This window comes from Palaemon carinicauda, chromosome 36, assembly GCF_036898095.1.
Source record: "Palaemon carinicauda isolate YSFRI2023 chromosome 36, ASM3689809v2, whole genome shotgun sequence".
In the NCBI taxonomy this organism is placed as follows: domain Eukaryota; kingdom Metazoa; phylum Arthropoda; class Malacostraca; order Decapoda; family Palaemonidae; genus Palaemon; species Palaemon carinicauda.
Window position 1 is genome coordinate 60,395,623 of NC_090760.1, and position 12,500 is coordinate 60,408,122.

General features: G+C 40.2%; 1 protein-coding gene across 1 annotated transcript in view; it reads right to left on the bottom strand.

Moving 5' to 3' along the window:
- Positions 1 to 12,500, bottom strand: part of LOC137628656 (uncharacterized) — a 31,243-nt gene that overhangs the window by 18,524 nt on the left and 219 nt on the right. The window contains exons 2-3 of the mRNA XM_068359808.1: positions 12,182 to 12,387; positions 1,287 to 1,449 (exon numbers count right to left, since the gene is read on the bottom strand). Of these exons, the coding sequence (XP_068215909.1) occupies positions 1,287 to 1,449; positions 12,182 to 12,387 (369 nt within the window). The remainder of the gene's footprint in view (positions 1 to 1,286; positions 1,450 to 12,181; positions 12,388 to 12,500) is intronic.

Genomic DNA, 12,500 nt, shown 5'->3' on the forward strand with positions numbered 1-12,500 from the left:
TCTCGAACATAAAATTTCCTGATGCCTCGAGGTTTTGTATATAAAGGAGAATGTTCTTTAATAAAGTTACTCAGTTGATTGCTTCCTGCCTTTGAGTCACAACCTTCTCTCGGCCCGTCACATTGGTGACCCTGGAAGTCGACTCGCTCCCACCCCTTTCCACCCCCTCCCCCCCCCCCCCCCCCGCCCCTCCATCGGTGGTACTATGGCGGACTCTACGGAAGCTGGCGCTGCGGCTGCCCTATTGAAACTTTCATCGTTTGCGAGCGGAGAGGCGTTTGCTTGGTTCCAGTGCGCAGAAGTCCAGTTTCGCATCGAGGACGTGACTCGCTCAACCACCAAAGCAGATTATGTTCTCGTGGCAATCCCCGTGGACACCTTCCCAGAAATATCTGACTGGCTTTGTGAACAAGGAGACACCCCAATAGCGTATGAAGCCCTCAAAACATACCTTCTGCAGCAGTACTCGCCGTCCCCAGCCGCCCGTATAGCAAAGCTTTTTCAGCTCTCGCAACAACCGTTGGGGGACCAAAGGGCTTCGCTTGCCCTCAGGGAAATGACCAGTATCGCTCGCCTTCAATCTGCCGCAGACGGCTCTCCTCATGAGGTGAACCTACTCCGTGCCCTTTGGATACGCCGTTTACCCGGACCTATACCCGCTGCCATACCCGATGTCGATAGTTTACCCATAAAGGAGTTGATAACCAAAGCCGACGCCCTTATGGACAGCCACTTCAAGACCTCCATCAACGCCTCCACCCCTGACGAAGAGGATGCCTATTCAATGTCAACCGAAGCTGACATGAATGCCGTAGGACATACACGCCTACCCCGTGATGTGCCAAAGCAGCGACAAAGCCGCCCACCACCCACCAATCGCTCGCGCCCCAACAAACGACTTCTACAGCCACTTACTACCTCCCATCCGCTGCAGTTTTGCTATTACCACTTCAGATTCGGGGCAAACGCGAAGAAATGTGCCGATGATTGTCAGTGGCCAAAAAACGTGTAAGTAGGCCATCGCTTGTGGCGGTGGCCTCCCGTGTTTCTAATCTTTTCTTTTTACATAATGCAGGAACGGGCGTGCGATTTTTGGTAGACACGGGTGCTTGTCGTTCTCTTTTGCCAAGGAAACTCTTCAAGACACGACATAGTCTGTCTACATCTGCCGACGTCCGCTTGGTAGCTGCCAATGGATCTGCGATACCCACCTAATGTTACGAGAACCTCACATTATCGTTCGGAAACGGTAAATTCAATTGGAAGTTTCTCGATGCTGACGTCACATTGCCGATCCTCGGTGCGGATTTCATCTCTCATTTCCACCTTCTGGACGATATCACTCATCGACGATTGGTCAACGCAGACTCGTACTTGTCGACACCTCTTCAACCCGCCCCCTCCAACCTCGCTCTCCACATCAGCTCTCCCACGGATGCCTAAACCCACCTCCTCACGTCATACCCGGAAGTTTTCGTCCAGAATTTCGCCAAACGCCCACGGTTCCTGCCAAGCACCGTATTTATCCCCATATCAAGACGACGGGACCCCAAGTCTTCGCAAAATTCAGACGTCTGGCACTGGAACGATTGGCAGCCGCCAAACAGACGTTCGCCGAAATGGAGGAAATGGGCCTCGTCACCCTTACACATCGTTCTGAAGAAGGACAGCTCCCTCCGTCCATGCGGGGATTACAGGCGCCTGAACCTGCAAACAGAACCAGATCACTACCCCCTCCCAAACATTGCCTATATAACCTCCTACCTAAACAAAGCGATGGTTTTCTCTATGCTCTACCTCATGAAGGGGTATTATCAGGTGCCTCTAAGCCCAGAAGACATCCCCAAGACCGCCATCACCACTCCGTTTGTTACATACACATTCAATTACTCCTGTTTTGGACTTCATAATGCTGAGGACACGTTTCAACGTCTCATGGATGGCATCGTAGGGGACCTCCCTTTCTGTGTATGTTATGTGGACGACATACTTCTGTTCTCTTCCTCAAAAGAGGAACACCTCCGTCACCTGCGCATCGTGCTGGACCGCCTGCAACAAAACGGCCTTGTAGTCCGGTACGACAAGTGTACCTTTGGCGCCAACGAAGTGTCGTTTTTAGGGCACCACATCACTCCTGAAGGAGTCCATCTCCTCCCTGAGAAGGTAGCAGCCTTTCTGAGCTTCCCCGCGCCCTCGACCTTCAAAGCTCTGCAGGAATTCTTGGGCATGATCAACTATTACCAACATTTTCTGCCAGCCATTGCTGCCACTCTTGCTCCCCTCTATTCCTCCCTCAAGGGCAAGCCATAGGACCTGGAGTGGGGTCCCCTTCAAGAAGCAGCCTTCTGCAATGCAAAGAAGGCCCTATCGACTGCTGCGGCTCTCACTTTTCCTATCTCACATGCCCCTCTCCTTCTCTCCACCGATGCCAGCGACGTCGCTATTGGTGCAGTACTCAAGCAGGTGGTCAACGGCCCGCCCCGCTCATTGGCCTTCTTCAGCAAAAAACTGTCCAAGGCAGAATTGGGTTATTCTACCTTCGATCGAGAATTGCTGGCTGTGCACTTGGCCGTCCGTCACTTTCGCCATTTCTTAGAAGGTACGCCCTTCGTCATTCGCACAGACCACATGCCTCTGGTGCACGCCTTTACTCTGATGCCTGGTCCGCCCTGCAACGCCGACATCTCTCCGCCGTGGCTGAATACAATTGCACCCTTCAATACGTCCCCGGGAAAATTAATCCCGTTGCCGATGCCCTATCGAGAAACACGTTGGCTGCCGTCAACTGGGATTGGATTACAACGCCCTGGCTGAAGCCCAACTACAGGATCCAGAGTATCAAGCATGTAGGACATCTTGCACGTCCCTCCGTTGGGAAGACTTCCCCCTCGAAGACTCCAACACCACCCTCCTCTGTGACATCAGTATTGGCAGACCGCGACCTTTGATTCCGGCTCCCATGCGCCGACAGGTGTTTGATTTCATTCATGGACTTTCACATCCCTCGTGCCATTCTACTGCACAGCTGCTGAAGGCAAAGTTCATTTGGCACGGCATTTCTAAGGATGCTAGGATTGGGTCCGCGCCTGTACTTCTTGCCAAACTTCCAAAGTACATCGACACTTGGATTCAGGAGTGGGCACCTTTCCTCAACCTCAGCGTCGTTTCGCACACATTCACGTCAACGTTGTAGGCCCCCTACCCCCATCACAAGGACATCGTTACCTGTTTACCGTCATCGACCGCTCCACTCATTGGCCTGAAGCCATTCCCATGGAAACTGCAACGTCCGCCTCATGTACATCTGCCTTACTCTCTGGATGGATTGCAAGATTTGGTATCCCTGAGCATATTACTTCTGACAGGGGTACCACTTTCACCTCTCAATTGTGGACATCATTAGCGAATCTCCTGGGCATCACCCTACATCACACAACGGCCTACAACCCCGCTGCCAATGGAATGGTTGAACGTTTTCATCGCACCCTCAAAGCAGCTTTGATGTCCCGCTGCAAGGATTGCAACTGGTTTACTCTGCTTCCCTGGGTCCTCCTGGGACTAAGAACCACTTCTAAAGACGCCCTCGACGTCTGGGGAGCTGAAATGGTGTATGGGGACCCGTTGGTCGTCCCTGCCGAATTTTTTCCTTCTACAACCTCCTCCGATGATCTCCAGCGCATACGTCATGTCGTGGGAAAATTTACTCCATGCCGCCAGACTTACAAGCTCCCAGCGAAGCATGACATACCAACAGACTTGCACTCTGCAATGCACGTCTTCCTGCGCAACGACACTAGCAAGCCACCGCTAACGCCCCCTTACACGGGCCCTTTCCTTGTGATCCGCCGCAGTCCGAAAGCATGCCTACTAAACATTCATGGCAAAGAAGACTGGGTCTCCATTGATCGTTTAAAACCTGCTTATCATCTGCCAGATAACCCGCCTACAGTTTGCCTCTCTAGATCAGGGCGCCCTATTTAACATGTACAGCATGTCATTTCTAGGGGGGGAGCCATGTACCAACTGTGTGTCACACGATCGTACATAAATTATTTTGTATATATTATGCTTGTATCTGCGCTCTTCTCTTGCACTAAAAAGAACCAGAATAAACATGTCTGCGTTTTCCCTCTGTAACATTGTCTGTTTCTCGAACAGGAAATTTACTGTTGCCTTGAAGTTTTGTATATAAAGGAGAGTGTTCTTTAATAGAGTTACTCAGTTGATTACTTCCTGCCTTTGAGTCACAACCTTCTCTCGGTCCGTCACACTTGAGCATATTACTTCTGACAGGGGAAACACTTTCAACTCTCAATTGTGGACATTAATGAATTTCCTGGTAATCACTCTACATCAGACAGCTGCCGAAAATCCTACTTCCAATGTTAATATTGAATGTTTTCATTGCACCCTCAAAGCAACTTTTATGTCCCGCTGCAAGGACTCCATCTGGTTTACCTAGCTTCCCTGGGTCCTCCTTCGAATAAGGACATCTCCTAAGGAAGCTCTGGATGTCTCGGCGACCCGTTGGTTGTTCTTGCTGCCAGACTTATAAGCCCCCAGCTAAGCAACACATGCCAACAGATCTGCAACTGGCAACGCACGTTTTCCTCAGCAACGACAATAGCAAGCCACTACAAACGCCTCCTTATACGGAATCTTTCCACGTGATCCGTTATACGGCGAAGGCGTTCTTATTTAACATTCGGATGACTCGCCTATAGTATGCCTCTCTAAAGCAGGGAGCCCTATTTCACATTCAGATTACTCGCTTATAGTATGCCTCTCTAAAGCAAGGAGCCCTATTTAACATGTGTGACATTTTTATGGGGTAGCATTTACATCTTGTGTTTCATACACACTCGAATACTGGAACAGTTTTTTTGTTATCGTTTCACTCGCTCTTCCCTGCACTGTTAACAGACCAGCCTTTGTAAGCATGCTGGCTCATGTTTGATATTGTTTGAATTTTTATTACGTCCTTGCTCGCAAGTCTGTGTATATAAATTCGATGAATGTTAATAAAGTTCAGTTGCCATCACCTAGCCTCCTAATTACAATCTATCAGCTTTCAAGCACAATATACACACACACACACACACACACACATATATATATATATATATATATATATATATATATATATATATATATATATTTATACATTATATATATATATATATATATATATATATATATATATATATATATATATATATATATATATATACGTATATATATATATATATATATATATATATATATATATATATATATATATATACGTATATATATATATATATATATATATATATATATATATATGTATATATATATATATATATATATATATATATATATATATATACATAGATATATTTATATATATATATATATATATATATATATATATATATATATATATATATATATATATATATATATATGTATATATATAGGTATATATATATATATATATATATATATATATATATATATATATATATATATATATATATATATATATATATATGGTATATTTGCATGTGTGTGTGCTGTGCTTGTGTCTGACGCTATACCCTTTTCCTTGAAAATTGTTGCGCCAGAAATTTCCACTCTTTTGTTATTCCTATTATTGATAGCCTCACAGCCTTTATTTGAGCCATACCACCAGGTATGGCAGTTAATTGTAACAGTCAGGCCTTCTCCATCATGAGTCTCAATACTACACATTATTCTAGAAGTTTTATGCAAGCTGTGACCAAGTTGTGGAATCTTCCTAATCGGATGGTTGAATCAGTAGAACTTAAAAGTTCAAATTTGCAGCAAATGTTTTTATGATAGACAGGCTGACATAAGTCTTTTTATAGTTTATATATGGCATAACTGTTTTGACGTTGTTACTGTTTTAGAATGATTTATTGTTAATTTGTTCTCATCATTTATTTATTTCATTATTTCCTTTCCTCACTGGGCTATTTTTTCTCTATTGGAGCCCTCGGGCTTATACCCTCTTGCTTTTCCAACTAGGGTCGTAGCTTGGCTAGTAATAATAATATTAATAATACCAAATGCATCTATTTTCTTCATTTCAACATTCAGTACAAAGGTCACCCTACCTATATGGAAAAAAAATTGTCTTCCTCAGTTGTCTTCATCAAGGATTATTATAGGTAAGAAAAAAATACTATTTGTAAGGATTTTCTAAATCCCTTTGCAGAAACGTCCATAAGAAAAATTATAAGAAATCGTCTGTTGCCATCAAAAGAAATGTAAATAACTTTGTCTGGAATATCTCTGAAATAGGAATCTTCTCCCAGAGGATTTGTTGAAAACATTTTCATTTTCTCCTCCTGCATATAAGGATATATTTATTAAGTTTACACGATAAGTCTGATCTGTGATCTCGTTCTATATATAGATATGTGATATTGTTGTTATATATCGTATATTAGAAAAAAGTTTGGCATTATCGAGCAAAATTGTCTGTGTACTTCATTCGTGCAACAAGAGTTTAAATTTATGAGAGACAACTCCATTCAGCCCAAATGTAAGGGGAGGATTTTTAAATTTTAGTCATTTTGATGGATATCCTGGACCAGATAATTATACAGGCAATTTGCCGGCAGCAACAGAAGCAAAAACTGAGTAGAACAAGTTATAACCATCTGGTATTTGATCGTGATCTTTTTAGTTACTTGCTATCTCTTTACAATCTTTTCTATCATTTTTGGTAATATACATTAATTTCAATATGAATACTTCATAAATACAGTATATATTTATGCATATGTATACATACACACACACAAACACACACACACACACACACACACACACACACACACATATATATATATATATATATATATATATATATATATATATATATATATATATATATGTGTGTGTGTGTGTGTGTGTTTGTGTGTGTGTGTGTGTTTGTGTGTGTGTGTGTGTGTGTACCCACATATATGTTCCTCTATAAATGCTATATGTATTTTGAATAATTCTGCCGTTTATGTGCATTAACATGGCTCACCAGGCCAATATTGAACCAGTTTACTTTGCATATATTGGACACGTCAAAAGAGCATTCGGTGCTGAGGGAGTCCATTGTTAACAATCATTCTCTACGTCATACAGTTGCTAGCAAGAGTTTCCATGTCAGCTGGGGAAAATTATACTTCTTTAAGATTAGTCTTCGTATTTTTCTAATGGTTTTGGTGGCCTATTTTAGTTGTTCTTCTGCCACATGGATCATGTGACCACAACAGCGTAGATGGCGTGTGATGAGATTAGCTTTTATTCTTTTACATCCCATTCATTCTAGAAACTTTGAATCTGATCTTTCCAGGTGATGCCCATAATATTCTATAGACTAAATGAAATTTCTAATTGTTCTAATTGCTTGATATGGCATCGATATAGAGAAATACTGATAAACATGGCTTTATATACTTAGTTTTTACTGTTCAGTCTCAGGTTCTTCCATAGCCTGCCTAAAGTACATGTAAGCCTGTTTATTTTATCCAGTACATCTACGTTGATCTCAGTATTGGGTAAACTAATTCTAACTAGGTAGCTTAGAAATACCACAAGCTGTAGTTTTGCATCATTGACAGTGAAGACGAGTATATTCTCATTTAATTTCATTTGCTCTATTCGACTTCTATTTTTCTTGCAGTTACCTGGAGACATGTATCTTTTAATTCATATTGTTGAATTATGAGGTGTAAGGAAAAATTGCTTAGTTGTCAGCATATTGCAGGTTACCCAAATGTCATGTTGAGGTTTTTGTAAGGGCATGTCTGAAGTTGAACTGGCTACTATCCATTAAGTATTTTCTTTGGACTCTGTCTTCTTTAAATTTTCTAGGTAATGAATTTGTTGGTGTGTAGATTAACAGATTAAAATGGACAGGGTCTATAAAATCCCGCTGCTTCATTTCCATTTCCACTAGTAGGGATGAGGATTCCAAACCACCAATACTGAATTTTGCTCTAACATTGGTGTGAAGAAGTTGAAGATTTTGAGACATTTGATAGGAACTCATACTTTACATGAATCCTCCAAAATATTTCCTAGGGCAGTACGTCAAATACCTTGGTAAGTCTAATAAACACTATATATAGTCCTGTATTTTTCTTTCATCATTTCTCCTGTATTTTCCTCAAAGTTGAAATCTGGTTGATGGTCCCACATTCCTTCCTAAACCCACACTTGGTCTTTGGTAGTACATATTCTGATATACTTTTATTTAAGCGCAACAACATAGATATATAGCTAATATCTTATCATCTGAAGATAACAGGAAAATACTTCAGCTATGGTTGAAGTCGCCCATCTGCCCTTTGTTCTTATTGTTAGGAATTATTATGGACTCCATCCAGGACTTTGAAATTTGCTGTCACTTCTGAACTTGTGCTGCTTTTTGAAAAGGTAGCCCCCATGTTTGAAAACTTCTCCATGAATGCTGTCAGGACCACAGCTTTGGCATTCTCGAATTCTTTTTATCAAGGTTCTAGACCAGGGGTTCTCAAACTATGGGTCGCGACCCAAAGTTGGGTCGCGAGATCAATTTTGATGGGTCGCAGGGACACAGGAACATTATCATGCTTTCAGCGTTTCAGTGTATTTCAGTTGCTTAATTGAATTATTCTTCTTTAACCACAAATTACTTTTGTTATGCAGTGCCATAGATTCTATTAATTTACTTTTGTGAATTAAAAGCAGTGCCATAGATTCTATTAATTTAGTTTTGTGAATTAAAAGCATTGCCATGGATTCTATTAATATAGTTTTGGGAACGAAAAGCAGTGCCATGAATCCTGTTCGTTTAGTTTTGTGAAAAGGAAAAGCAGTGCCATAAATCCCACTAGTTTAGTTTTGTGAATGAAAAGCTGTACACATTAGTTTTTTTCCAAAATAAAGTGTATATATCATTGCATGTTTTCTTTCTCTTCACTTTACTCTGGGTCACGAAGGAATGAAATGTTTCAAATAGGGTCGCTCATGAAAAAGTTTGAGAACCACTGTTCTAGACGAATGAAAAGTGGGGTAGAATATTAGTAACTAGCTACACAATGTTTCAGCGTAGCATGGAAATACTCAGACCAGCAGTTTATAATCCCTTATTGTTCCTTTAGGATCCTTGCATCATCAAGTGAGTTAATTGAAGTTATCATTTTCTTATTACGGCAATAAATGGATTTGATGACATTATGGAAATCTTGAATATTTTTTTGGTTGGCCGAGGCTTCACTTTTCTTAGCCATTTCTACACACTAGCATCCGACCCCAAGTCCCTCCATATTTTGGCTAGTGGAGATGTGTGGCAATTTGCACGTTATGAGTTATATAAATTTTTTAGGATTGGTGTATGGTGTGAGAGTTTTCATGAAAGCAGTCAGCATGTGAACATTTAGTTAAACCACTTGTAGCTTCTGGAGCACCTTATTTTAATTTGCACGACTTTCTTCATTCAGTGGCAAGGTCTTCCTCAAGAATGTTGTTTAAGCAGGAAATAGATCACTTTTCTACTGATTTTTCAGTAAAACATAGTTCAATTCCTTAGATGAAACCTACTTTCCAATTTGAAGTCAAATCTAAATTTTGATGATGGCCATATCAATTGATCTATCCAGCACTCATTCCCATGCGTAATTCGAGGTATGCTTACTTCGTTAGTGTGGGTGTACCTGGTTAGAATATAGTCTGGGATGTGGCTGTGCTTGGATCTATGCATTTTAACTTACCCTTGAGCTGCAATAGTGAGTTGGTAATGGTGCAGTCATATCCGGTGCATTGGGTGAGTAATCTGTGGTCATTATTGTTCACATTTCCTGTTCTTTAAAGACCTATGGCACCTCTTCATACAGTTTTTTTTTAACAGGAAAATTTAAATCTCTCAACAGGACTAACTAATAATTTCCATTGAACTTTTTATGCCCTGCATCAAAGGCACAGTAGACATCATCGTCACCCATTCGGTCAGTATCCAATGTTGGGGCGTCTGCACTAATGAATATCAAGAAACATCCTTTTTGTTAGTGGTATACACAATGTTATAAGTATTTCATTGATGGCATTGGAACATCCAGGTAGTTTCGCTAGTATCTTGGTCTTAAGAGCAAAACTTACACTGGGAATCCTAGGGAAATTCTCAAGTAAACCTTTACAGAAGAATATGGATTCGTCACTAGTCCAGTGAATCTTCATTTGTGAGATATGTTCCAATCAGTGTACTAAAGACCATATTGAATCTTCGAAGTTTGTTGTTAACTATTGCAGTTTTCTCGGGTGATCTTAGAGTTTTGCTGGTAGTCTGCTTTTGGAGCATCCTTACATTACCAGGTCACTTTGATTAGTTTATAATTACATTGTTATAACTGTAAATTACGCTGTCTTGATATCCACAGTTAGTTCACTAGATCAAATTTACTGTTGGCAATGTTTTGGCCAAGGTTTAAAAATTTTAGGTGAGGTCACGGACGGGGACTAAGTCCTTTTAAACTGCGGGCTAAGCTAAGGTAGTGGCTTTGGTCGCTACTCACCTGGGCGAAGTGAGGTCAGCTCATTACTGTCAATCATTGAGAGCATTTAAAAAGAGTGAAAGATGCCAAATATGTGTGCTGTTTATTGGTTGTTATAGTATAGCGAAAAAAGTTAGAGAAAATATCGCTTTCCAAAAGATGAAAAACTTCAAAAGAAGTGGGTACACCTATGTCGCAGGAAAGATTCCTTTAGTGCGACGCACAGAGGTTGTTCAAGTGTCATCATAAGGAAACTGAATTAAAAACAGATAATGGAGCCATTAATAAATTGTCCAGCGATATAAAGGGTTTTGTTGAATTGCCCGTTGTCAGATGTTTTTAAATACATGTTCTAGACGGAACATTTGCATGCAGTCCTGAGACTGTAAAAAAAATGGCTGGAAGTATCCATTTTCATTACCTGAGACTCTGATGAATATTTTACAGTAGTTTTGAAAAGATTATCATACAGAGCTGATCTAGGTTATTTGTGCTGGGTTATGTAATTATGACTGGCTGGAATACATCACCAAATTAAATGACTGGATGTTACATTTTTAGTATTAAAGGTCTTTAGTAATAAAAGAAATAGATTGAATGAACCAGTTACCACAAATTGCTGCCCTAGACGATTTTGAGTTAAATTTTAATATTTTATCATGACCAAATCACTCATCGCCTTGCCAGTTGTCCAGTTTCTCTTATAGACGAAGATTGTTTACCTTGTCCGGCAGAGGAAAATTTCAAACCTTCCTAGTTGCTAAAATGCATCCGGGTCCCTGTTCAAGCAAGCATTACGGAATTATTTCTGGAGGCCGCCCCCCCCCCACCCCCAATCTTCGTCAGTTGAAACTTAAAATACCAAATCTGACTCCTTAACTATTATAAACAGCTCTAAGCATGGGAAGTAAATTTAAGTTATTCTTAAAAGGTTTCCGAGCCTAGATACTGAATTAATCTTCAAGAACCCTTTGGCTTTTGGATCAGTGTTTAAGTACTTTGTAAAGATTAACTTCCCACCTTTAATACGATCTTTAGTAGTCTGGGAGTTAGTCGTGGGCCTGGGTGTATCTAAAAAGTTCTCGACCACTAAAGAACATACATACAAGATCAAAACCTTTGTGCAATATAAAAATTCTGAAGTTAATTCTCAAGCACAGAGTAACACTTTGCTTTTAATCAAACACTGAGTACCCAAGCTGAATAACCAATTTTTTTCTTTGCTCCATAATAGTTCTTAAATGTATGTTTGAACAGTTTTGCTTATTATTCATATTTTTAGGTTTAATAAGATTTTAGATTGTTTTCACTTTTTCTTTATTCTAATGTTGTTACTTTGTCCATTTCAGCGTATGGAGTAGAATGGATCCCATACATTAGCCAACAAAGTTGAAAAATATTGTCTGGACTATTCTTCATCTTCTTCACATTATCCGCCAAGGTCAGTAAGAACAATGAAATGGCTCATTAAATGGCAGCCTCAAATAAAATAATCGCAAACATAATCTATATAACACACAGTAACATCAAAATAGTAAGCTGTTAACATAACCAAATTTGCTAGTTATATCATCTATAAGAGCAGTCAGTCATTGTATTTCTCTAGTTTTATGTTTAACAGTCTCAGTTAAGGACCGAATCTTTACCTCCTCTTTCTTCACCAGGAGAATCATTCTCGCATTCTCATGTTCATGTTTTCCTTTCTCTTTCTGGAATTCTTGCTGAGCATCATTATATTTTTCTTCTAATGTTTCAAAACTGTTGTTAAAATCTTCCTTTTTAGCTAATTTGGAATGTAAAGCTTCTTTTTCTGCCTTCAGAACTTCTTCATTTCGTCTCATAGATTCTTTAACTTCTTGATCAAGTCATGGAATTGACTTTTCACATTTTTCACTTCTTTTGATGCTGCTTAACCTCTTCATTTAGTGCTTTGCAATCCAAATCTTATTTGTTCTCCAACAAGAA